We start from the raw sequence: 26,044 nt of genomic DNA, 5'->3' as shown, positions 1-26,044 counted from the left end.
GGAAAGAAAGAAAACTATTCTAAAGTGTTTATTAAGTGCCAAAAGCAAATAAGCCTTCTCCTTAAGGGTATTTACAGATAAGGAGAGTAAGGCTCAGAGGTAAAGTGACTTCTCTATGGTAACCCAGCCAGGCAAGCAAGCATCAGTGAAGATACTGAACCTAGGTCTTCTTCCAGGCTTTTCTCCTTACTTCTGGGGTGACAATAGCTCCCTGGACTCCAGAATAGTCCCTCCTACATCGAGCTGCAGACCTGGAGAGCAGAGCCATGGGGCCAGGGCTGAGCCCTTGGTCAGCCTGACTGGGAGTGGGTCTCCTCCTTCCTCACTGGCTTTGGCTGGGGTGGGGTGGGGGTCTGGGTTAGTAGGCAGACTGGTTCAAGGGCAGGAACTATGCATACAAGGGACAACTTGCCTTCTTCCCTGAATTCTCATTCTCTGGCTCTTCCTTACTGGAGAGAAGTCCCACTAATGGCACACTCAGACCTGCCCTTGACTCAGTTTACCCCATAGAACCAGTTTCCTTAGAGATCATTTGACTCAACGTCTTTATTTTAGAGAGGAGGAAGCTGAGACTCAAAGATGGCAAGTCTCATAGGTGTTAATTGTGGAGCCAGGCAAAATCCAGCCTTTGAGCCCCAGATCCTGCATTCTTTCTGCTGTCCCACATAGCAATAATAATACTGGTCTGAGAATACAGACCCTATTGGAGGACACAAGGAGCAGAGAGGCCTTCCTTCCTTCCTTGCTTGCTTTTCCTAAGACCCCTCAGGCCCACATTCCAGTGGTCAGTGCATCTCTGAGCTGTCTGCTGTGTCCACAGGCAGCATGGAGGTGTGCCCAAGCCCACGAATCATCCCCCCCTCACCCACCTGTGCTGAGAAGGAGCTGCCCTGGAAGAGTGGACAGGGGGACCTGGCAGTGTACGTGTCCTCAGAGACCACCAAGATTGTGCCTGTGGACATGCAGACAGGATGGAATCAGAGCATGTCTTCCCTGGAGAGCCTGGCATCTCCACCCTGTGCCCAGGCTGCCCTGAGAGCAGCCCATCCTCTGGCCTGTGCCCCACCCCATGGAGATGAGCTCCGGGACCCACTGGCTGTTCTCAGCACTCCGTCAACTGAACCCCTTGCTGGTTTCACCTTCACCCCAAGTCTTGCCAAGGCAGGCCGCTCTCGAAGCGAGAGCAGTGCCGATGCCCCTGAGCAGCAGGAACTGCAGCCGCTGATGGCCCCGGAGGACCGGGGGTGCCTCAGTCCAAGCACCGCCAATGCCCGGTGGATTATCCAGTTCAACAGAGCTGGTCGGCTGTAGCCTTGAGACCTGAGGGGTCTGAGGTGGGGATTGGGGAAGGGAGGGAAAGGAAAGAAGGAAGATAAGGAGAGGGTCCAGAGACCCTTGGATAGCAAGGTTAAAGTTACTAGCTGAACTTGGGCTGCGTACCAGCACCCCAGAAGTGGGACCAGATCAGAGGGGACCCTCCTCTACCACACCACCCTGACCTTCTTCATCACCCTCTAGATGAAGAGAAAAGAGCTGAAAACTGGGCATGCCTGGGGCCCTGGGAGATTGGATCTTTCCTTCCATGTTTTTCTTGGGTGGCCCCACCCCAGTCGCCTTTCCTCTTGAGGTTGCCAGCCTCAATCCCCTTCAACTGAGGAGACGCATGAAGAGTCCTTCCCAACTCTGGGCCAACTTGGGAGGGATCAGAGGTTGGACCGGGAGTCCTCGAGCCCCCTGCCGGTGGGGGTGTCTCAGCATTTGGAAATCTGAGGGTTTATCCAACCACCCTCATTCCCTTCAACTGCTTTGGACTTTGGGAGTGTGTGTGTGTGTGTGTGTGTGTGTGTGTGTGCGCGCGCGTGTGTGTGTGTGTGTGTCTCAGGGGTGTATGTAAGTATGAGGTATATGATGTGTCTATGTGTGTGGGGTGTGTATGTATGGTTTGTGTGAGTGTGTGGGAGGTGTGTATGGTATATATGTATGAGTGTGTCTGTGGTGTGTGTGAAGTGTGTGTAGTGTATGTGATGTGTGTCTGGTTGCATGTGTGTGAGGTATGATGTGTCTATGGTGTTTGTGATGTGCATGTGTGTGTGTGTATGGTATGTGTGTGAGTTGTATGTGAGGTATGTGAGTGAGTGATGTGTGATGTATGTGATTTGTATGTGTGTGTGTGTGTGTGTGGTATTTGTAGTGTATGTATATGAGGGGTGAGGGGGATTGGGTGTAGCAGGGAGGTAGGGAAAGGCAGAGATAGCTGACCCCCTCAGTTCCTTCCATGACCTAGTTGTAGCCAGGCCCCTAGAAGAAAGGGTCCTAGGGCTTCTTTAAGAAGTCTGATAGGTATTCTTCCTCAGGTGGGCAAATGTGAAAACCCAGATCAGGGAGGGACAGTGGTGATGACCCTCACAGTACAAACAGCTCTTCCTCTCCCTGCCTTTCAAGCCTGCCTCTCCCCTTCCTCCTTGTTTTTTTCTTTTTTCTACTTCTCTCCACTTGATTGCTGAATGTTGTAATCACAGACCCTCTTTTCCCCTAAGGCCTCCAGGCTGGGCCTAGGCCTTGGACTGGGGCTTTCCCAGACCCAGGATCACTCCAAAGTGGGAGAACAGGCCCAGGATGCAACTTTCTCTGTTCGAAGGGCCTTCTGTCACCTCTATATGTGTGAGTCTTCTCTGGGAGGAAGTAGTGGTCTTAGGTGTTCCTCTGCTATCCCTACCCATATGTATATCCATGAGAAAAGGAGCCTTCCCTTTTAAGGTTCTTGGGTGGGAAGCTCTGGTGATAAAAACAAAGAAGTTGGGCACGACAGGCTGGTAGAGTGAGTGATCCTTCTCTTGGGCTAGTCCTCTGCATCTCATCCCTCCCCCAATCAGTCTTTTGTATCTCGACCTGAGAAACATTAAATATCTCTCAGATGGATGCGTAGTCTTTCTCCATGTGTCTGATGGACATCGGGGGCTATTCAGGGGAGGAAGAAGAGGGACAGCCCCGAGGCTGCGAGATGCTCCTTCTCACCCAAGGAGAAGCAGAAGTGAAGAGACATGGGCTGAGGCTGCAGCCCACTTTGGGGAAAGGAAGTTACAAGGGGGCTTGGCAGCATCTTGTGGTCCCTCTACTCTCAAGCTTCAAGGTATTTCCAGAAAAGGGTCTCTCTATGTAGGCTTCTCGGTTCTGTGAGGGAGCTAAAGAGTTTGGGCTCTCACAGCTGCTGGGTACCAGTCCAAGAGTAGGACAGATGGGATATTCTCAAGATGATCTTCATGGAGATGCTCTCCTCTCCCTATCCAAGAAGGAAACATCTTCTGCCTGCCCCTGATGTATTCCCAGAAAGAATTCAAAAGATGAGAGTAGATAGGATTTTCCAAAGGTTGTGAGGGAAATGAATCCTAGCTAGAGCTTAAATCAAGGCCTAGAACACTCCAAGGGGACCCCTTGAAAACCGGTAGTGAATAGCTTTCAGAGAAACCAAATAGTCTTAAATATGCAAAGTCTGACTGGATCACTCCCCAAGTCAGAAACCTCCTGTGATGTCCTATTGGCTTGTTTTTATTGGGGGGGGGTCAGACTTGTGATATCATTGCTGTAAACTCCCAGGGTGGAAATTCCTTCCATTAACCTTGTACTTTTATAGTCAGAAGGTTCCTGGCGCACTCAGGTGTTGTGCTCTACCCATGACCACACTGCTAGTGTATGTCAGAGGCAAGATCTGAACCCGGCTCTTCCTGACCCCAAGATTGATCATCACAAAGGACTCTCATGGAGCCCTAGACTTAGAATCAGGAAGACCTTTATTTGGACCTTGCCTCAAACACTATAGCTATGTGATCCTGGACAAGTCATTGTCATCCTATGGCCTGGAGTCTGTGTAGGGAGAGAGAACCGGGACCCTGGTTTCTCCCCAGTCACTCTCAGCTTCATCTGTACAATGGAACTAATAATAGCACTTACCTCACAGGACTATTAAAAAAATAAAACCAATGGGGGCAGCTAGGTGGTGCAGTGGATAGAGCACCAGCCCTGGAGTCAGGAGTACCTGAGTTCAAATCCCTCCTCAGACACTTAATAATTACCTAGCTGTGTGGCCTTGGGCAAGCCACTTAACCCCATTTGCCTCACACACAAAAAAAACAAAACCTAAAAAAACCCCAAACAAAAAACCCCCAACAAAATAATATATTAAAATGCTTTGCAAACTTTAAAGTGATATATAAATGCTAGCTATTATTTTTATTTAAAAACTTAATCCTTAATCTGCATTTAGGGACTGGCTCCAATCTATTTTTCCAGCCTTATTCCACATCACTGTCCCTTCTACACACACACACACACACACACACACACACACACACACACCCCTTGCCCTCCCTCCAGCTAAGTTCAACGCAAAATCTTTTATCTCCACACATGTATTCTCTCAGACTGCTCTCCATACATGTATAAGTCTCATCTCTGCCTCTTGAAATCTTGCTTCCTATCCTGTTCTCCAACTACCCTCCCAGTATGACCTCTCAAACCTACCCCTGTGGCTGTGTTTTTCCATCAATTCCTATTTCCATCCCTCTCTTTTGCTCCTATCTCACAGTCCTTTGTATCTATCTACAAGTCATATTCCCCACTAAACTGGAAGCTCCTTGAGGGCAGGGAGACATCACCAGTCCATAACCTAAGCCCTTGCCCATAGTTAAATGCTTAATACATTTTGATTGAATTGAACAAATGAGAGGGTAGGGGAGCTGTTTTATATTCTAAAGAGTAAACTTTGGGCATCTGTTTTGTAATGCATAATAGAGATGAGACCAACAAAGGTCTCATCTTACCAACTACATTAGCCAATTAAGCAAAAAATATTAAGCATCTGCTGTGTGCTAGACCCTGTGTTAAGCACAGGTAAAGGTAAAAGATAATTTCTACTTTAAAAGGAGTTCAGCCTGATGGGGGAAGAAAAGATGCAAACAATGATGTGAAAGGAAGAAATTTCAGTTTTATCTAACTCTTTGTAGTCCCATTTGGGGTTTTGTTTTTGTAAGGCAGTGGAGTTAAGTGACTTGCCCAAGGTCACACAGCTAGGTAATTACTAAGTATCTGAGGTCAGATTTGAACTCAGGTCCTCCTGACTCTAGGGCCCATGCTCTATCCTCTGTGCCACCTGGGGTTTGCTTAACAGAGATAACTGAGTGCTTTTCTATTTCCTTCTCTAACTTATTTGACAGATGGGGAAACTGAGGCAAATAGGGTAAAGTGACTTGCCCAGGATCTCATAGCAAGTAAGTGTCTGAGGCAGAATTTGAACTCACGAAGATGAATTTTCCTGACTCCAGACCTACCTCTTTGTCCACAGGTAATGCCTCCTAGCAATGTACAAGCCTGAATATGCAGGATAAATGGGGAGATAATCTCAGAGGGACAGTACCAGCATTAGGTAGCATCAAGAAAGGTTTCTTGAAGGTGAGATTTGAAGGAAGCCTGGAGGTGATGAGGTAGAGCATTTCAGGCATGACAATGATGATGATGTATGTCTTTCATTCTCAAAGAAGACCATGCCATCAGGAAGGTGATGCCATGACAAGTGAATTGGATTTAAGTGAAGGGGGCTGTGCTAAGTCACCAGCCTCACTTTCTCCTCTGGAGCCATCTGGGTCCAGTGGTCAGATTTCCCATGTGAGGCAATCAGGATTAAGTGATTTGTCTGAAGTCAGACAGCTAGTAAGTATCTGAGACTGGATTTGAACTCAGGTCCTCCTGACTTCAGGGCTGATACTCTACCCACTATACCATCTAGCTGCTCCTATCTGGTAAGTAGTTTGGCACAACAGAATAATTGTGTTCTCTGCATCCCTTGTCCTCAAACTGTTCCTTAGAGTTCCTGGCAGGTACAGAGTCCAAGGCTGGAGGGATCAATGGTCTCATCATATCATGTGCATAGGATTTGGGTTCCAGGATTCATGAATGTTAGATTCTCACTCCCCTCCCATGAGAGAAAATATAATAAAATGGAAAAAGTTCCCTGGTTGGAGTCAGAACACATAAACTCTAGTCCAAGTTCTCCCGTGAACTACCTATGTGAACCAGGACAAATCCTTTCTCCTCTCTGGGACTTAGTTTTCCCATCTGCAAAATGAGGAAATGGGTTTAGATTGTCTCCTACATCTAATCTAATATTCCTGATATCTGGGTATCATATGCACATGTCTATTGCATTATTTGGACACATGATATGCCTAGGGGCAGAAAAACAGTAAGATCTGCAGTCCTGCCAGGACAGGGCTCTGTTAATTGTTTTGGGGTTTTTTAGAGGTTATATATAATTTTTTAAAAGCTAAAATGTGCCTTAGAATTATCTAGTCCAAACCTCTTCTTTTATACATGGGGAAACTGAGACCAAGGGCATCAGATGGTATTCAGAGGAAAGTCTGGCTGTGCCACTTGGCCGATATCCAAGATGGGCTGAGCAACTTGCTATTCTGTCCCAAATTTGATGCCACCTCTGAGCCCCTTCCTTCTAGGACTCCCTTCTATCTTCTGTCTCTGAAGGAGGAAAATTGGGGGAGCCTGTGCTATACCTAAGGGTAAACCCTTGCTCTGCAGCACCCTGAAGGGGGTGTGGGCATGGTGGGGCAGCAGGTTTCGGGGAGAAGAGAGACATTGTCCGGGAGGGGCTCAAATGATGGAAGGAGTCAGGCAGAAGAAGGGCTCCTGGGGGATAGGAGGGGGAGAGACAAGGAGCTGAAGAAATTAGGTTGGGGTGGGGATAGGGGGAAAGTGCTCTTGTTAGTTGGCTGGACTGTGGGCTGTGGTTGGAGCTCCCCAGCTCAGAGTTGGCGCTGGTAGGGTAGGGATGGAGAAAGAGGCCCGGGTCCCCCCTTCTGTGGTCTCAGTGGAACATACTGCCCCATGCTAACTCAGCTGCCAGCCTGGCCACAGAATTTGGCTCCCCTGAGTCACTACTTAACTCTATGTTCTTCGGAGCAGAACCCAACTCATTGAGCTCCCCCCTCCTTGTCCTTCCAGGGTAGGACCCCCCCAACTTTCAGCCCCCCAGGAAAAGAAGTGTTTGAGGCTGTGCCTCAGTTAGCCTCAATGTTCATCTTCCTTTCTGTCTCTGACTCTGCCTTTTGATCTCTGAGACTGTCTTTACCTCTCTGTCTGCCCCTATACCCCCGGAATGGAGCTCCATAAGGGCTGTTCACATTTATCACCCCCTTTTCCAACCCAGGTTCTCCTGTCCACCCACTTCCTCCTTTAGTCATTTTGGGAATTAAGGAGATTGTCTATGTATGCATTTGTATGTATGTGTTTGTGTATGTGTATGAGTATGTGAGTGTGTGTAATGTGTGTATGTGTATGCATGTGTGTGTGTATTAGTATGTGTGAGAGATTGTGCATGTATATAGGGCATGGACCCCTTTATACTTTTCCCCTCCTGATTCCACCCAGAGGAGGAAGGACAAAGCCTGGGGCTGGCACAGTCAGGGATGCCTCTGGGCCACTGAAGGAGCAGAAGGAGGAGGGAGAAGAGGGTGGTGACTCATCTGGCCGCCCTGGGACAGAGTCTGAGGGAAGCCTGGGTTGGAGGATGAAGAATGGGCAAGGCTTGGGGTCTGTGTAGGGAGAGAGAGCCGGGACCCTGGTTTCTCCCCAGTCCCAACCTGACGGGCTGGCAAGCAGGCAGGCAGCATTCAGCCGGGTGAGTGTCCTCAGCTTGGTTTCCTTAGGGTTCCTTGGGGTTGGATCCAGAGCCCAGGATTTGAGTAATCTATGTGGCAGCCACACCCTCGGGTACAGAGTGGAGTGTCCTGGCCAGGGGATGGGTAGGGTGGCTATGCCCAATCTTGGTGCCAACTACTAGGCTTTGCACTTCTTCCTGGTGTCCAAAGTCTCCATAATTTGAAGGAATGAGAGAGAGGATGAGGAAGAGGTCATCACTCTCATTTCTTAGGGGTTGGTACCCATTATACCTATCCCCTCCCCCATCTGGGTTCTTTAGGAGTGTGTGAATTTGTACATTTAGAGAGTTGCTCTGACTGACCCTCATCTTTGCCCCAATCATTTTCCATTCCTCTTCCCTGTCCCAACTGAACCTTAGACTTGAAAACAGGAGATCTGAGTTCCAAGCCCCATTACTGTCTGTGTGACCTTGAACAAATCACTCTGGGCCTCGATTTCTTTTTCATGAACAAAAGAGATTTGGACCAGCTATTCTAGGTGCCCTGTTCCTCTCTTCCTGTCTCCTCTGGGGATTGAAAATCCTCTTGGTGGTCCCACATTGGGAATCCCATTGTCTTATTGTGATATGAGCTTCACTGAAATCTACTGGGAAGGACCAAAGGGGAAAGGCTGAGGAGACAGATCCCAGACTAGAGGGTCCTTCCTGTCCTCTTCAGAACAGATTTAAGGTGGGAGTGAGAGTAGAGAAGGACCAGTTCATAGAGATCTTGACACACTCTAACCTCCAAAATTTTGAATTTTTTCAGTTAATAAGTTTTGTTTTCTCGCCTACTTTTCCCCCATTGGAAAAAGAAAAACATCTTATGAAAATATGCACAGTCAAGCAAAACAGATTCCCACATTGGCCATGTCCAAAACCATACGTTTCACTCTGGGTCCTTGGCCTCTCTGTCAGGAGGTGGGGAGAAGTCCTCATCCAGAGGCCTCTGGAATCTTGGTTGGTCATTTGCTTGATCAGAGTTCTGAAGTCTTTCAGTGTTTTTTGTCTTTATGATGTTATTTTTACTGTAACAATTGTTCTCCTTGTTCTGCTTCCTAATAGTTCCCATCTACCTTTTGTCTGAGTATCCTGGGCCTTTATTTGACCTGGGATTTGAGTAAGGGGATTTCTTTAGGACCCAAACTGCCAGGAAGCCTCCTGGTGGGAAAGGGGAAATAGGGGAAAGGACCTGCTGACAGCAGGGGAATGAGTCCTAAGAGCTTAGGATGGATGAGAGAACACAGGCTGTTAGAACTTGATACCCTTGTGGGATAGGCAATCCTCAACCCTCAATTCTTTTTTTTTTAAATTAGTTATTTTTATCCTTACATACTCCCTTCCCACCCCACTCCCCTCAGTAGCGAACAGTCAAGTTAGCATTATACATAAATATTTTTGAACCCAGGTACTCCTGACTCCAAGGCCAGTGCTTTATCCACTACGCCACCTAGCCGCCTCATACATAAATATTTTTGATAAACATGCTTACATTTTTCGCATGAAGAATTAGGATTAAGGGAAAGAGATACATAAGAGATAATTTTTATAAAGTGCTTGTTGATTCATTGGTTTTTTGTTTTTGTTTTGTTTTGTTTTTCTTCCTCTGGATGGGGATCACATTATCCATAGACAATCTAATACAGTTGTCCTAGCTCTCTGAACTGCTGAGAGAAGCTTCTTCCATCAAGGTTGATCAACTAACAGTGTTGTTGATGTGTACATTGTTTTCTTGCTTCTACTCCCTTCTCTCAGCATGGGATCCCTTAAGTCATTCCATGCTTCTCTAGAGTCCAACGCTTTATGATTTCTTATAAACAATATTATTCCACACTATTCATGTACCATACCTTGTTTCAACATTCCCCAATTGATGAGCATCCCCTTAATTTCCAGTTCTTTACCACTACAAAAAGAGCTGCTATGAATATTTTGGAACATGTAAGACTTTTCCTTTTATAATTTCTTCTGGATATAGACCTAGAATTGGAATTGCTGGGTCAAAGGGTATAACAGTTTTATTGTTCTTTGGGCATAGTTCCATATTGCTCTCCGGAAAGGTTGGATCCGTTCACAACTCCACCAGTAATGCGTCAATGTCCCAATCCTCCCACAACCTCTCCAACATTGATCATCTTCCCTTTTTCTCATCTTGGCCAATCTGATAGGTGTGAGGTGATACCTCATTGTTGTTTTAATTTGCATTTCTTTAATCAATAATTATTTGGAGCATTTTTTCATATGAATATATATAGTTTTAATTTCTTCATTTGAAAACTGCTCATAGCCTTTGACTATCATTTGGAATGATTTGTACCCTTATAAATCTGATGCAATTCTCTATATATTTTTAAAATGAGACCTTTAAAAAAAAATCTAAAATGAGACCTTTAAAAAACTCCTAGTTGTGAAGATTGTTCCCCAGCTTTCTCCTTTCCTTCTAATTTTGGCAGCATTGATTTTATTAGTGCAGAAACTTTTTAATTTAATATAGTCAGAATCATTCATTTTGCAGTTTTTGTGCTCTAATTCTGTTTGGTCATAAATTTATTCCATTTCCATAGATATGATACAGTATTTTTGGTCTATTAATTTATCTGTGGTGTTGCCCTTTATGTTTACATCTTGTACCCATTTTGACCTTCTTTTGTTATATAGGGTGTGAGATGTGGATCTATGCCTAGTTTTTGCCATACTATTTTTCAGTTTTTCCAATAATTTTTGTCAAATAGTGAGTTCTTATCCTAGAAGCTGATATCTTTGGGTTTGTCAAATGGTAGACTGTAGTCATTTTGGTGTGCGTTCTTTTCAACCCATCCTAATCCACTGCTCCATTACTCTATTTCTTAACCAGGACCAAGCAGTTTTGATGACTGTCTCTTTATAGCATAGTTTTAGATCTTCAACCCTCAATTCTTCTTATGGAAAGGAATATAGGATTGTAGCTCCAGGGTCCAGAGAGGCCTCAGAAATGAGGAAACATCGTAGTTAAGTGTCATACAAGCTGAGATCAAACCCAGGATCTATGAATCTGACTTCAACATCTTTCCCACTACGCCAGCTTCACCAAGCTCTGGACCAGGAACTCATACACAGATAAACATACAACAATTCCTGGCCTCAAGAAGTTTCTCCTCCAAAGACAATGGCTTTTCTCTATGTCCTGGATTAAGAGCCCGGGGTCTGTATTTTCTTAGTCCTGGGATAGATTTCAAGGAGAGAGGAGCTTGCCCTAGGAGGTGAGCAAACATCCCTCTAGGTGAAAGCCCCTCTCCAATGTCTGGGCTCTCCTTCAGAGTAGGACCCAGGCCCCTTCCCCACAAAGATCCAGGGGTAAGAAAGGACCTCATCTACTCCAACTCAAGCTCTGTCCACAAGCAGACAGGCAACCTCAGCTTGACCAGGATTGTAGGAGCAGAGAGAGGTTTGTTTCCCTCCCACACCACCCCTATTTCCTTGGAACCTGCCTGGTCAGGATCCTTACCTGCCCCTTGTCTGCTTCCAGGTGGGAGATCCCTCCCCTCTCTCCAAGCACCCCACTGTGGTTGCTTTGTGGGAAGGGGTTCTTCTCTGTCTTCTTCATCTTTTCTTCTATCTTCCCCTTTTTCCCCTTCCTGTCTCCTACTGCCCATTTTCTCTCTTCTCCATCTTTCTTGTTTCTTCATTCCTTATATACTCTCTTTTTTCCTAGCTTTTTCCTCTTGTGGTGGAGTGGAAGGAGTCCTGGATTTGGAGTGTGAAGATCTGGATTTGAATCTTGTCTTCTGCTACTTATACCTGGGCTACTGTACTCTCTCTCTGGGTAGGCAAGGGGCAGGGGCAACAGCATGGGAAAGGTTGGAGTTTTTTCATTTAAATCTATCCCACAGCGATGACTTTCTCTCCTTCCTCCTCCCCACTGTCTCCCCTTTCCCTGCCTTTCTCTCCCCTCCCTCCCTTCCTTTCTTTTATTCCCCACCCCTCTCTCCCACCCACATTGCCCGTCAGCTGAGCCTAGTGGGCAGTGCCCAGAACTTCTGAAGTTGGAGCTGGAGTAGGCTGGCCAGGCTGGGATCTGGATTGAGTTGGGGAAAGGGCAAAAAAGAGTTTCTTTTGGGAGATCTGGGGAGAGTTGGGTGTTATGTTGGTGGTGGTGGGGTGCAAGGCATGAGAAGGTGAGTGTGCTGAACGGGTTAGGGGCATCGAGGCCAGGAGAAGAGGGATCCAGAGTCCAAAAGCAGTATGGTGAGTGATGCCTCAAGTGGGGGTGGCTGGCTGATGGTCATTGGTCCATGTGCCCCTCCCACAGGCCAAGGCAGGCCCCAGATGCAGTCACCAAAACTGCCCAGCTAGTGACAGGACCAGCCTAGTGCCAGCTTGGGGGGATGGGATGAGATGGGCAGAAGATGTTTCTCCCTCAACTTCCAGTGGCCTTACTTCTTGTTGGGTGGGGTGGGGGCAGAGCCAGGCCTCTTGACCAGCCCTCGGAAGGAAGGGGGGGTATTTAACTCTTGCCCCTTGTCTGTTTCCAGGTGGGAGGGGATCCCTGCCCTCTCTCCAAGCACCCACTGTGGTTGCTTTGTGGGAAGGGGGTCTTCTCTGTCTTATCTCTGAGCCCACACAGCCCCCCACTTCTTAAGTCTGATCAGGGAAGGGGAGAGGTACCCAAGAGGGCAGACACTGGTTAGAGATCCTGACACAGACTTGAGCCCTAGGAAGTAGCCACAGAGAAAGGGAGCACTTTTCTGGGGAAAGACTGACTTGAGAAGGAGGGGGGGGTTCCTCCTTCCCCTTTCTCCTCCCTTGTAGGGTTGAGGCTGGACCTCTATGTGCCCTCCTCCCTCTTCCTCTCTCCCCACCCCCTGGACACTGGCACACAATGCCCCTTTCACAGCTGCCAGGGCCCTGCCTATTTTAGGGCCTCTGGCATGTAGGAAATAATATGGTGGGGGCACTGCTTCCTGGGGGGCCTTGGAGCAGGCTGGGGGGACTGTGTCCCTAACTAGGTTTGGGTGAGGCTTGGGTGGGGCTAGGCAGTTAGGGAACCAGGAGGGATGGGAACTAAGACAATTTTGAAGAGATTACGAGATCTAAGGGACCCTGGAGCCTCCTCTAAGAAATGTGCTTCTCCATCAATGGGGACAAGCTAAGACACCCCTACTTTAGGATGAAGAGGGGCTCAGAGGGGTAGCAGGTCATGGCAACAGGAGGAGAAATAGTCTGATGGAAAGAAGATGAAATCTGTAGTCAAGGGGCCCTTGGGTTCAAAAACTACTTTATTAGTTACTGCATCTGTGACCCTGGGCAAAGTCACCTATCTGGAAAATGATAACATTGGACTAGATGATCCCTAAAATCAGCTCCAGTTAGAATTCTGTCCCTCACTAGTTGTGGGACCTCGGGGGAGATGATTAACCTTTCTGGGTCTAACACCCCCATCCCCTTACCCTCCCCAGCTCTGAGATAAAATGAGACTATGTAGAAGAAAACTAGAGAACTATAAAAGGATTTGAATAATGCAGTGTGAAGAGTGCCGGACTAATTAGGAAGATCTGAGTTAAAAACCCATCATTACCTTGTGGTGCCATACCCTAAGGGCAGAACACAAAGGCCTCCAATACTTTAGGACTAAATCTATAATCCTTTGTCACCTAACCTCCATCTGACTTGCCGTACTGGGTAGAGAGGTGCAATCTACCCTTCTTCCCTGTGCCTCTGTTTCCCTGTCTATAAAACAAATGATTTGGATTAAACACTCTCAAATGGCTTTCAGCTATGACACTGTGAAAAGACAAAATAATAATAGCTAGCTAGCGCTCACGTCAGGGTTCTGGAAAGCTCTTCGTGGGTCACTGCACTTGATACACTTGAAGTAAACACAACAGTACGTGGTGATCAGAGCTCTAAGGGGCCGCACTCGAAGCTTTAGATGACTCGCTCAGTGGCCTCCCCCTGAAGACAGGATCCCTTCCTCAAAAGCCGGCACCTGCTCTCAGGCCCCTTGCAGCCCAGGTGACCCTTAAGGGTCCCCCCATAGAGGAAGAAACTGAGGCCGGGCAAGGGGAAGTGACTTCCTGAAGAAAGGGGGGGAAGAATGGAGGAAGGAGGGGAGGGAGAAGGAAGGAAGGAGGGAGGGAGGGAGGAAGGGAGGGAGGGAGGGAAGGGAGGGAGGAAGGAAGGAAGGGAGGAAGGAAGGAAGGAAGGAAGGAAGGAAGGAAGGAGGGAAGGAGGGAAGGAGGGAAGGAGGGAGGGAGGGAGGAGGGAAGGAAGGAAGGAGGGAAGGAAGGAGGGAGGAGGGAGGGAGGGAGGGAGGGAGGAGGGAGGCTGCCTCTGGGCTTCAGGCTCCCCCAGGCCCCTGCCCCCTCCCCGCAGGGCTCTTCCCGGGGGGCGGGCCCAGGCCTTCCAGAGGCTCCTGGGGCCCCAGGGGGCGTCGGGCCAGGCAGGCAGGTGGGTTAGGCCCAGGCCTGGAGGCTGAGCCGGGCTCCCTCCGGCAGGACTGGGGCTCCCTGGACGCCCGCCTGCAGGCCACGCTGTCCTCCTTGTACCCGCCCTTCGGGGCCTCGGCCGGGGTGCTGCTGGGCCAGGTCCTGGCTGTGGTTGAGCGGGCCTACGGGGGCGACGGGCTGCGCTACCTGCTGGACTTCCTGCTGCCCGCCCGCCACATCCTGCACTGTGTGCAGCTGCACGCCTGCGTGAGTGACCCCTGAGGTCCGTCATGGGGGGAGGCTAGGCAGGAGACCCCCCAGGCTCGTTTCTATTCTTCCCTCCCCCGGCTTGAGCCACCCGGGCCGCTGCTGACCTCCCAGGGGGTCATCTGTAAGGTGAGGGCTTAGATGCCCTCCAGGCCCCTTCCTGCTCCCCTCCCCCAGCCTGAGTGGCCTGGGCAACCACAGACTCCCTGGGAGTCAGTTGGGGGGGGCTGGGCCAAGAGACCCCTGGCTCCTTTCTCCTCTCCCCTCCCCCAGCCTGAGTGGCCTGGGCACTTCTGGGGGGTGGTCATCCAAAAAGTGAGGAGTTCAATGAGATGACCTACAGGCTCCTTTTTACTCTCCCCCCCCAGCCTGAGTGACCCCCTGGGGGTCAGTTGTAAGGTGAGGAGTTAGTCTTCCTGTTCCCCTCCCCAACCTGGGTGACCCCAGGCAGCCCCTAACCTCCTGAGGGTCATCAAAAAGGTGAGGGGTAAGATGGGGGTGGCCTAAGCTCCTTTCTGCTCCTCCCCTCCCCCAGCCTGAGTGGCCTGGGAAGCCACTGACCTCCTGGGCCGTCTCTAAGGTGAGGGGTTAGACCAGATGCCCTCCAGGCCCCTTCCTGCTCCCCTCCTCCAGCCACTGACCTCCTGGGCGTCTGTAAGGTGAGGGGTTAGACCAGATGCCCTCCAGGTCCCTTCCTGCTCCCCTCCTCCAGCCACTGACCTCCCGGGCCACTCTGTAAGGTGAGGGGTTTAGACCAGATGCCCTCCAGGCCCCTTCCTGCTCCTCTCCTCCAGCCACTGACCTCCTGGGCGTCTGTAAGGTGAGGGGTTAGACCAGATGCCCTCCAGGCCCCTTCCTGCTCCCCTCCTCCAGCCACTGACCTCCTGGGCATCTGTAAGGTGAGGGGTTAGACCAGATGCCCTCCAGGCCCCTTCCTGCTCCCCTCCTCCAGCCACTGACCTCCTGGGCATCTGTAAGGTGAGGGGTTAGACCAGATGCCCTCCAGGTCCCTTCCTGCTAGAACTTTGTATCATGGCCAAAGGTCCCTCCAGCTTCATCTCCTGCAATGACCGCAGGCAGGCCCTGACCCCTCTGAGCTTCAGCTCTAAGATGGGGGCAGATTAGTGGATCCTGGTGTCTAAGGGTCTCTTTGATGCTCGATTTCCTGAGGTCCCTTCCAGCTCTGGGCCCCCTCCTGCACTCATGGCTGACATGTTGCCCTCTTCCCCTCCACAGGGTCAGTATCCAGGACGCCTCTTTGTCCACGCTGGGTGGCCCCTGTGCTTGGGGGAGCACGTGGTGGTGCATTTGGCTTCCCTGGACTGGCGTCTGCTGGAACCAGGGGACTTCTACCTGCAGCTGGTGCCCTTCCTGAAGCGCCAGCCCCGCCTTGTACTCACCTGCCTGGCCCCCGGAGGCCACAGTGCCCAGCAGCTGCCCTTGCCTGAGGCCAGCTATTCGGCCATCTTCACTGCCCACTGGTTGGACACCCTCAACACTGGTCGAGTACGTGGCCCTCGGGCCCTCCGCTCCTGCCTATTGGTGGCACCTGGGGGGCGTGTCCTGAGGGTCCCCTGGGAGCAGGTCCTGAAGCCTCGCTTCTTGGATGAGCCAGGGGTTGAGAGCCCCTCCAGAGCCACTATGACTTCTCTAGGTCTTTCTGACCTTGCCCCCTCACATAGCGATTCTGGCAAAGACCTGCCTGAGAGTCCAAGCCTGCCTGGCATCAGTCAGTGCCAGGCTGGGTGTGAAGAGGATTCTGGAGCACAGGGTCCTCAGCCAGCACCAGATCCCCACAGCAGCTCAGAGGAGCCAGGAGGAGAGGGGGTCTGTCTGGACCCCATAGTCCCCCCAACCCATGCCACTGACTGGAGGTATGCTGTGTGCAGTTATGAGGATGCTTGGGCTGAGGAAGGCGCTGTGCCCACTCCAGAGGAGCTGGCTGAGACTTTCTGGGTCACGCCTCCCAAAAGCCAAGGGGACTCCTCTCCTCCAGAGCCCACAGAAGTTACTGGCATTCCGCAGCTGCCCTTGGGGCCACCTGCACCAACCCTGGAGGCCGGGCAGAGCTCAAAGGAGGGTACTGAACTCAGAGGCGAGGAGAGTCTGTTGTCTCCTGGGCTGGCACAGGCTGAAGGTCAAGGCTGTGACCCAGAGCAGGGAGGAGACGGATCCCCAAGGACAGGACCTGGGAACCCAGCTCCCTCTGATCCTGAGGATGCCCAGGGAAGGAGGGAAGCCAGGAACACTGAGAAGGATCCAGGCCTGGAATTAGCTGGTGGAGGTAAGGGAAGTTGGGGTTCTAATTAAGGACCTGGAGATCTTATGGGCACCCTGAGCTCCAGTAGGAGGGTTCAGAGCTCATCTGTCCCACATAGTAGACCCAACCTCTTGGTCTCCATCTTACAAAAAGATGGAGTTAGACCAGGCGACTGCTAAGGTAGCTTCTCATTCTGATCTTCCAATGCTTTGAATTAGGCGTCTCCTGTATCTCCCAGGATCCTTCTTAGAATTCCCCTAGGTTAGGCCTGGGACTGAGTTGAGATTTCTTCTTCCAGAAAATCTTTTGGAAATGAAAGCAGAGAAGCCCTTCTCCTCAGGTGAGCTTGAACAATGTCCAGCCTCCAAAGACTGTTCTCCCGCACTACCTGTGCCTGTGAGGCGCCTCCTGATCCAGGACTTGTCCCCCGAGCTGCTGGCCAGTGGCTTGGCCACCTTGCCTGGTAAGGGAGGCAGGGGTGATGGAGGGGGAGAGGAGGAGAGGAAAGGACTGGGGAGCAAGGGGGAGAAAAGGAGGGGTATAGAGGCTAGGAAGCCAGGCTATGGGGAAGGGCAGTGGAAGAGGCCTGTGGAGGGGAGGGATAGATGGAAGCCAAGCAGCGTGGACAGTGAGGCTCTGCCTTCCTGCAGGAACCAGGGATTCTGAGGGCCGGGCGGTGCTGGTGGTCTGTACCCGGAATCCGGCCTGGCTCAGTCTCCACTGCAGCATCCAGGAGCTTGTCGACCTCTTTCTTTACCTGTGGAGCATCCCCAGGTGGGAGCAAGACCTGCTTTTAGATCGGGAGGAGCAGGGCTTGGGCTGTGAGGAAGGGCTGGATTCCAGGAGGCGAGTGGTGGGAGGCAGGTGGCTGCTGGGGAGTCACCCCTCTTTGCTCCAACCTTTGGCAGACCCGAGGATCAGGCCCGGGGGTTGACTGTGTTGGTGGATGCCCGATACTGCCCGCCCAGGCCCAACCTCTTCCTGGGGCTTAGCCAGATGCAGGTGAGCCTGGGCTCGATCCCATCCCCTGCCCCGGGCTGGCTCCCATTTTTCAGGTGTGGGGGGAGGACCAAGGGCTTGTCAGGACTGAGGCCTGTGCTCCTGGCTGTTTCAGAAGACCGTCCCAGGCTGCGTGTACCGTATCCTCCTGCTGGGGAAAACATCGGGGGCTTCTCCTCCAGAACTGAAGGTACGGCTGGGCTTCCCCTGGACCCCCTGCCTACGTGGCCCTGCCCAGAGGGCCACCCTCCCCTTCCCTTTCAGCCCCAATCCTCCCACTGGTTGGACTGGCCCTCTGAGCTCCTGGACAGCTCTGAGTGATGCCCGCATCCTCCTCCCTCCCTCCCAGGTAGAGCCGCTGCCCTCCAGGCAGGTGCTTCACTACTTCATCTCCAACTCCCAGCTGCCCCAGGCGCTGGAAGGCTGCCTCCCCTACAGCCACAGTGCCTGGCTGGGCTTCCGAAAGGTCAGTGATGGGGACTGGGCTGGAGGGTGGAGAGAGGATGCCTCCTAGGTTTCCCAGACCCCCGAGGGGAGCCCTGAGGCCTGGCCCTAGTCTGTGGATGACCGCCTTCCCTGTCCTTCAGCGGCTGGAAGTCTTGCAGCAGAATTGCCAGGAGGTCTGTGCCCTGCTCCGGGAGACCATCGAGAGAGTAGAAGCTACTCCTGAGCCACAGGCTTCTGGGGTGAGTGTGCATGCAGGGCTCTCTGGAGGGTGGGTACTGTTGCCCTCGTAGCCTTCTTGCCTTGCCCCTGTGGTCCCATCTTCTTGCCCTGCTCATTTCCCTGGTACCTGTGCCCATCCTCAGGGAGCCGGGCAGCTGCTGCAGGAACCACAGGAACTGATGCAGCAGGTATTGGACCACCCTCTGCTGGCCCGGCTTCAGAGGGAGGGTGGCACAACATTGGCACAGCTGCAGCGGGAAGATCTAAGCGTGATTCAGAGCCCAGACTACAGGTGGGCATCGTGGAGAGGGCTCTGAGGCAGGGCTTCCCCACCATAGTACTCAGCTCAGGAGGGACAAGTGTTTCTTATATGCCAGGCTGGCAGTGGATGAGGTGGGAAAGCTGTATGCCCAAGTGGATGAGCTACTGCACCAGCTGGTCACTCTTTGCAACCAACGGATGCGGGCACTAGAGCTGGGAAAGATGGTGGAGGCTCATGCAGAAACACTTGCTGAGGTGATACCCCCTGCCTCTTTTCTTCTAGGGCCAGCTACCCCACAGACATACCTGTAGGGCATCCTAGTGTGCCATCTTTATGCCAGGGCCCATGTGGGGAGGGGAAAAAGATGCCCTATGGCCTGAGGCTTGGGGCTCATGGTAAGCTTGGGCTGATCCCACCTCCCAGATCCCCTTCCCCTGGGACCCTGCGCTCCCACATCCCTTTGCTGGTACTGCCCCTTCATCCCTCTCCAGATTGAGGCCTGGCTGAAGAATGTGGGCTGGCCAGGGCTGAAGGGGCCAGAGGGACCTTCGCTGGACATGCTGCTTCAGGCCTGGGATGCCTTCCAGGAGCTTGACCGAGCTGGTCAGGTGGGTAGGGTCCGAGGAGCATATGATGGAAGCTTCCTCTTTGTAGGAGGGAAGTGTAAGAAGGTCTGTATCAATGTTCAAAGGATGGAGAGTCAGATGGGACTTTAGGAAGCTTGGGATCCACTCTTCCATGTCACGGATGAGGGAACTAAGACCCAGAAGCAACTCTGGATGCTGGGGTTGTAGCAGGGGAGAGGGCATTGAACATCCCCAGGGTCAAGGGCCGTGCTTGACCAGGGTCCTACCCCTTCTCCCAGGAGCACATACATCGTAGTGAGGAGAGTCTAGCTGGCTGGGAAGCGACTGAGCTGGGTCAGCTGGGGGCTCCTGGGGCCCGCCTCCTGGCGCTGCAGGCACAGGTGGCAGAGTTCTCAAGGGCACTCACTCGGCGCCGCCGGCAGCTCCGGGATGCCCAGCAGCTTTCTCAGCTGCTGGATCAGGTGCGTGAGGGGAGCCTGGGCCCCCTCCCCGGGTGGATTGTCTCTGTGATTGTGGAGGTCCCTGAGCAGCCCAGAGGCAACAGGGCAGGGTGCCTACTGTGGTCAGGGGAGAGCTATGAGGTTCCTACCTCAATGTTCCTCTAAAAATGGGCTCCTGCTCTTGACATGACCTGGTAAGTCCTAGTCTGGATCTTTGTCCTCCATTGCAGGCTCTGGTGTGGGCCCAAGATGGGCAGAAAGCCCTGGCCAAGCTCACAGAAGAGGAGTGTGCATCTCCAGAGGTGGTCCTGTGCTCTGTGGAAGGCCACCGAGCCTCGCACCCAGACCTGGCCCCATCACACTTTCAGGAGATGCGGGTGCTGGCGGCGGGCTTGGGCTCTGACCTCATCATCCAACAATGTCACCTCTTGTGGGCTCGGTACCAAGACACCCAGCTGGCATTAGATGACAGGAAGCTGACAGCCATGCTCAAGGCCCATGCTAAAAGTCAACAGTGCCCTCCAGGGGGGAGCTCCTCCGACCAGGCCCCCCCAGCCTCTGGCAAGAAAGTGGAGGAGAGATCTAAAAGCAGCATTTCCTTATGGTCCGTCCCCTCTCACATCCTGGGGCGTATGCTCACCTTAGACATGGGGACAAGGCAGAGGCGGTGGGCTTCCACAAGTCAGCTCAGCCCGGATGAGTCCTCTGCCGCCCCCCCTAGTGCCTTGGGGGCTATGGCGGGGGCTGTTGGCAACCAGCAAGCAGGGCCTTCTGGCCAAAGACCCCTGGAGGCCCTGAAGATATCGTCCAGCATTCCTGCTCTGGAGGCTGGCACCCCAAACAGGTAATAGGGAGTTGAGAGGTGGGCACAAATCTTGGGTTGGGCAGTCCCAGAGAGCAGGGCAGGCACTGTGAGGGCTGGTGGGAGCTTGGAGGCAGAGGAGGCCATATTCCAGTCCAACCTGAAGGACTTGAAAGCTGTGGGACCCCCATGAGTCTTGGTTTTCTTGATCTGGTGCCCCCTAAGCTGCAGGAATGGTTGTGAGCTCAAATGACTCTGAGGCACTGTGGACAATGCAGGCGCTACCTGGCAGGGGGAGCTGGGGCTGACCCTGTGGGCCAGGGTCCTGAGCCCCGCCTCCTGGGCAGGCTGCACCTGATACTAGGAGAGATGGTGGCTACAGAACGGGAGTATGTTCGTGCCCTGGATTATGTAGTGGAAAGCTACTTCCCCGAGCTGGAGAGGGCAGACGTGCCCCAGGGCCTGCGGGGACAGCGAGCCCGCATCTTTGGCAACCTGGAGAAACTCCGAGACTTCCACCGTCACTTTTTCCTGCGGGAGCTGGAGAGCTGTAGCCAGCACCCCCTCCGAGTTGCCCACGCCTTCCTCCGCCATGTAAGAACTTGGCAAGGCTCTCTGGCCTCGTGTGCCCCTCTCTCATCCTCCCTGCTTCCCCTGTCTTAGTGTCTCCCTCTCCACTGCTCCAGGGAATGCAAATGCCCAATTTAGACCCAATCACCAAAACTCTGACTCAAACTGGGCTGAAGAGACACAGTCAGGGACCAAGTGGGAGAGAGGACCCTTCCTCCCTAGTGTCAGCTCTGACCCAGCATCCTGCTGTGGGATCCCTGGCAGGCTGGCTCTGGCTGGGGTCCTGGGTGAAGTGGTTTGCCCATTCCTTGTTTAACTGAGTGTGGAGCCTGGGCCTCCTGCTTGATGGGGGTCTCACTGCTTCCCTGTACACACGACCCCTTGAAGGGCCTTAAAAGCAGATGGTATGTGGGCCTAACCAGAGAAGGGATGCCTGTGGGAAGTTGGCATAGAGGATTGGTCACTGCCAACCCAAAGTTGAGCCTTGTGTCTCCACAGAGGGAACAGTTTGGGATGTATGCTCTCTACAGCAAGAACAAGCCCAGATCGGATGCATTATTGGCCAGTTATGGAAATGCCTTCTTTAAGGTTGGTGCCTGCTGCTGCCAAAGGCCAGTGGAGGTACTTGGACAAGAAACCCTGGGTTGGAGTACTGACCTTGCTTCTCATCATACTGGCCGGGCCTCTGTGTACAAACCTTTAGCTCTACTGAACCACATCCCCCCAGCAAAAACTTGTCATGGGCTGCATGTAGAATTTGATATTTGTTGATGACTACAGAGTAACCCATATTACCAATGAGTATAATGAAATGGAATAATGTTTGAAGGGGCTTTGAGGGTCATTGCCTGTCTCCAGCCTAAATCCCCTCCCAAACTCCAAAGTGAGGAGCAAAGCTGAGCCCTGGGGCAGGGGCAGAATGGGACTGGGTGTGGGAGCCCAGGAAGGCCTGTGGTATGGCAGAAAGAGCTTTGGATGTGCACGCTGCAACCTGGGCACCTGGCACCTCCTCCCTGGGCCTTGGTCACCTTATATGTTAATGAGGGGATTAGGCAAGATCTGGGGGTGAATTGGAGGTTTCTATGAAATAACTGAGGCCTTAGGCCAAGAAGGCCTCCCATCTCTTCTCCTCTCTGCCTCTGGGCCCTAGGACAAACAGTGTCAGCTGGGGGACCACCTGGATGTGGCCTCCTACCTGCTGAAGCCCATTCAGCGGATGAGCAAGTATGCACTGCTGCTGCAAGAATTGTCCCGGACCTGTGAGGAAGGCCCCGAGCCAGGCTGGGCCTGCAAGCCTGAGCTGGATGCCCTGCAGGCCGCCTGGGACCTTGTTCGATTCCAGCTGCGCCACGGCAATGATCTGTTGGCTATGGATGCCATCCGTGGTTGTGATGTGAGTATGAACCAGCCGTGAGAAGGGTGACCCTGGTCTGGAATACAATGCCTGGCAGTGCAGCATGGCATCATGTGGCATGGGAGGCACCTGGCAGGGGGAAGCTAAGGTGGTGCCAGTGGGGCACAGGCAGGCTCCTGGTGAAGGGCCAGGGAGTCCAAGAGTGCTGGGATGGTGCCTGCCAGGTACTTCCCATTAAACCACTGAAATCCATGCCAGGTGAACCTCAAGGAGCAGGGCCAGCTGATTCGTCAGGATGAGTTTATGGTATGGTCTAGACGTAAAAAGTGCCAGCGCCACATTTTCCTGTTTGAGGAGCTCATCCTCTTCAGCAAAGCTCGCCATGGGCCCAGGGGGATTGATTTCTTCATCTACAAGCACTCCTTAAAGGTAGGACTCCTCCCACTCCTCTTGCCTCTCAGTCCAGCCTAGGTTCTGGCTGTGGGGTCAGCCCAGGCCTGAGGCCCGGCCCTAGTTTGACCTCTGACCCATCCCTGAACGCAGTCTTGCCTCCTGGATCTCAACTCTTCACCTTGTCCCCCACTGTACACTTTTATTTATCTCTGGCTCTGCGTCTACCCTTTTCTCCTGGGCAGACAGCGGATATTGGCCTCACAGAGAATTCTGGAGAGAGTGGACTACGCTTTGAGATCTGGTTCCGACGCCGCAAGGCTGGCGACACATTTGTGCTGCAGGCCCTCACTCCTGAAAAAAAGCAGGCGTGGACGGCTGATATCGCCAGCCTGCTTTGGAGACAAGCTGCCCGCAATAAGGGTATCTGCCCCCAGCAATGTGTGCTGAGCATCTGGGAGCCCAGACCTAGAGGGCTCTAGGGGTCTGTTTCCACAACTGTAAAAATCAGGGGGTGTGCTGATCTCTCAAGTGGCTCCTAGTTCTAAATCTATGACTCTTTCTAGACTTGATGTTCTTTGATAGGATAGCAGTTAGGAGAAGCCCAGCTGTCCAAATGCAAGATGAAGAATTTCTTGAGTATCCACAGGGACCATGTTCTGAAATTTGGGGAGGGCAGTTGGAAGAGGTGGTGTGGATGTGTGAGAAGGTATGGGCATGGATGGCTACATGAGTAATTAAGGGTATGGATACATGAGTTGGTTTGGGTATAATTATATGAGTAGGTATGGGCATGGGTATCTTTGATTAGTCTAGGCCCTCTCCCCCCCAGAGCTCCGAATGGCTGAGATGGTATCCATGGGTGTGGGGAACAAACCCTTCCTGGACATCACCCCCAGTGAAGCAGCCATCAATGACCGTGCCATCAACTATATCATGAAGGGTCGAGGTGCTGGAGGGGGTAGGGGGGCCCTGAGAGACTACAGAGAGGTCCTCATTGGGGAGGAGAGGGGGAGATGGATGGGGGGAAGCAATTGCAAGTGAAGATGAGAAATCACAGTATTTGTGGGCAAGTGGGATGGGGTGGCTGTTATGTCAGACCCCTATCCCCTACAAGGGCTGATCTCAACTTCTCTGTCTGGGTCAGGAGCTCGGACTAGGGCCTCCATTGCTGTGTTTGACCACGCCAAATCCTCTCCTGGGTCTCCAGGATCACTTCCCACTGGCCCTTCTTCCTGTTCCTTGTTGGGCCCCCTTAACCTGCACCTGTGTGGAGATCCAGCTCAACTGGGCCTCTCTTGGCCCTTGCGTTCCACTGCTTACCTGGAGGAGGAACTAGATCCAGAGACTGAAACAGGAAGCCAGCCTTCACTGAGTATGTCTGCCCTAGGGGTAGTGGGGGTAGCCTGGATGCTGAGGCATGCTGAGGGAGAGGGGACTGGGATTTCGGGTGGGCATTCACTACCTCCTTACTCTGGCTCCCTCAGCTCCAGAGAGCTCAGAGGCCTCATCCCAGTGTTTCTCAGCTAGTTCAAGCGGGTCAGATAGTGGCTGTGTGACTGGTCTGACCCTGCCCAGTGCTTGTGAAGACCTGCCCATACCGCCCCTGGAAGTCAAACCCCTCTGTGGCCAGAGTCAATATATATCCTCAGTAAGTACCCCAGGAGGCTCAGGGCCTTCACCTCTCCCCAGAGGGTGGGTTGGGCCAGGGCCGGTTGCTTGAAAACCAGTCCTCTGGTTTGGGAAACCTTGGCCTGGTATCTCCTGGACCTCCACAGGTTTGAGCTCTACTTTGACCAGTGGGATGGTACATGCTGGCTGCTGGTGGCCAAGAGTGAAGCCTCTTCTCAGCAACTATTCTTCCCAGCAAGTGGGAGGCCCCACCCAAGGCAAGGCCCAGGCCACAAGTTTGTTGATGCCACACGTTCTGATAAGACTCCCTCCCCCTCTCCTACCTACCCATCTGTGTGGTGACTCCGGGAGGCAATTGGACAGAGCCAATCAGGCACAACTTTTAAGTTATTAGAGGGGAAGGTGTTGTGTTTCACGTTTTATTTTAGTCAGGCTGACAGAGAACTTGGAGATACCTGGAAATGACTGGCATGGTTTCTGAGTATAGGAGTAGGTGGTGATGAGGTGGAGTGGTGGAATTGGGCATACAGTGACAGAGTCCCCTGGGACTTTTCTTCTCCAATCTCAGGGACAAAGACTCATAAGGCATTGCTATGGCAGACCTGCCATTTTTTTTCTATCCTAGAATTCCCCTTTGGGATCTCATAGCATTTTCCACTAGGGAACAAATAAGATGGGTGACCCTGTGAATTTGGGTATTGGTGGATCCAGTACAAAGCTAAATGTCTTCCCACATACCAACCCAAGCCTGCTGAGATTTCCCCATATACAGCAGGTCTCTCCCCTCTAGTCCTGAGCTCACCAGGATCCCATTCTAGCATTTTTTCCCCTCCATGTTATAGTGTTGACTGGTGATTTTTTGAACTGTTTCTAATAAAAAGTTATCTATTTGGATATAATTTATAGCCTTTTGCTTTCTTGGAGAGGGAAACCTACCACCTTGTTCTTCTGGTTTAGAACTTTATTTGTTCTATAAAGAAAGGACAGGCTCTGGTTCATCATACACATGCACATACAGTTAACATGAACTTCAGCTGTGAGAAGACACTCCCCTAACACTCCTGCAGGTACTTCCCCAGGACTGAATAGGAGACAGACCTGGACAAACCTTTCTTGATGAGCAAGTCCATGCAGAGGCTGTATTTCCTGGCAAATGGCAGAGTGAGCTGAAAGGAAAGCCAGGAAGTCTGCCCTCAGTGTAGGGCCCCCAGAGTCATGGTCTCTATAGTCTCCAGGAGGCTCACAACTAGTGATGGGCTGGGCTGGTCCCTTCTCACCTCGGACAAGATCATGGCTGCTGCCCTTCACTTAGCACTTCTCCGAGGACTAGAGGAGCTAGACTGATTACTATACCCTAGCTTTGGTGGAGCACTCACAGATCATCTTGGGATACTACTTGAAGAGGAATGACCTCTTTTGAATTGACTAGGTTCTCTCAGCTTTGCTTGAAGTCCTCCTGTGGTAGGGAACCCACTCCATTCTAAGGTCACTCATAGGGCCACAGGGACAATGATTGTCAGCAAATACCTTCTCCTAATGGGTCCATAATCTTACAAAGGAGGTCCTCCCTCTTCTGATGCCAATCACAACCATCTTTTGAGACTTTTGTCCACTCTTCTTGGAAATTAACCGTAAGATGACAATCCCCCCTTCTGATTGGAGGGGCCTTCCTGGTTGTCTGCTGATCTGCCTGGCCCATCTTTTTTCTG

At 52.0% G+C, this 26,044-nt stretch overlaps 3 protein-coding genes across 3 annotated transcripts in view; 2 read left to right on the top strand and 1 right to left on the bottom strand.

Moving 5' to 3' along the window:
• Positions 1–6,673, top strand: part of SLC9A5 (solute carrier family 9 member A5) — a 34,155-nt gene extending 27,482 nt beyond the window's left edge. Inside the window, 1 exon segment of the mRNA XM_074202524.1 lies at positions 821–6,673. Within this exon segment, the coding sequence (XP_074058625.1) occupies positions 821–1,311 (491 nt within the window). The 3' untranslated portion in view covers positions 1,312–6,673.
• Positions 2,945–25,221, top strand: PLEKHG4 (pleckstrin homology and RhoGEF domain containing G4). Its single transcript, XM_074214456.1, has 23 exons — positions 2,945–3,130; positions 14,023–14,373; positions 15,610–16,657; positions 16,932–17,096; positions 17,284–17,407; positions 17,542–17,635; positions 17,748–17,822; positions 17,982–18,098; positions 18,220–18,318; positions 18,442–18,590; positions 18,676–18,814; positions 19,052–19,168; positions 19,426–19,608; positions 19,818–20,431; positions 20,737–20,983; positions 21,458–21,580; positions 22,110–22,352; positions 22,572–22,742; positions 22,949–23,126; positions 23,536–23,652; positions 23,851–24,078; positions 24,191–24,354; positions 24,482–25,221. The coding sequence occupies exons 1-23, from the start codon at positions 2,945–2,947 to the stop codon at positions 24,485–24,487; spliced, it is 4,938 nt and encodes a 1,645-aa protein (XP_074070557.1). The 3' UTR covers positions 24,488–25,221.
• KCTD19 (potassium channel tetramerization domain containing 19) overlaps positions 24,790–26,044 on the bottom strand; it is a 49,070-nt gene continuing 47,815 nt past the window's right edge. Inside the window, exon 16 of the mRNA XM_074202513.1 lies at positions 24,790–25,501. Within this exon, the coding sequence (XP_074058614.1) occupies positions 25,388–25,501 (114 nt within the window). The 3' untranslated portion in view covers positions 24,790–25,387. The remainder of the gene's footprint in view (positions 25,502–26,044) is intronic.

Source organism: Macrotis lagotis, chromosome 1 (genome assembly GCF_037893015.1).
Source record: "Macrotis lagotis isolate mMagLag1 chromosome 1, bilby.v1.9.chrom.fasta, whole genome shotgun sequence".
Lineage (NCBI taxonomy): Eukaryota > Metazoa > Chordata > Mammalia > Peramelemorphia > Peramelidae > Macrotis > Macrotis lagotis.
Note: the sequence above shows the minus strand (reverse complement) of the source record. Positions and strands in the feature narration are given on the sequence as shown.

Coding starts and splice junctions, on each gene's coding strand:
- PLEKHG4 (XM_074214456.1), top strand. CDS start 2,945: ATGGACATCGGGGGCTATTCAGGGGAGGAAGAAGAGGGACAGCCCCGA. Junction 18,815..19,051: donor ATGCAGAAACACTTGCTGAG/GTGATACCCCCT, acceptor ATCCCTCTCCAG/ATTGAGGCCTGGCTGAAGAA. Junction 22,353..22,571: donor ATGCCATCCGTGGTTGTGAT/GTGAGTATGAAC, acceptor AATCCATGCCAG/GTGAACCTCAAGGAGCAGGG.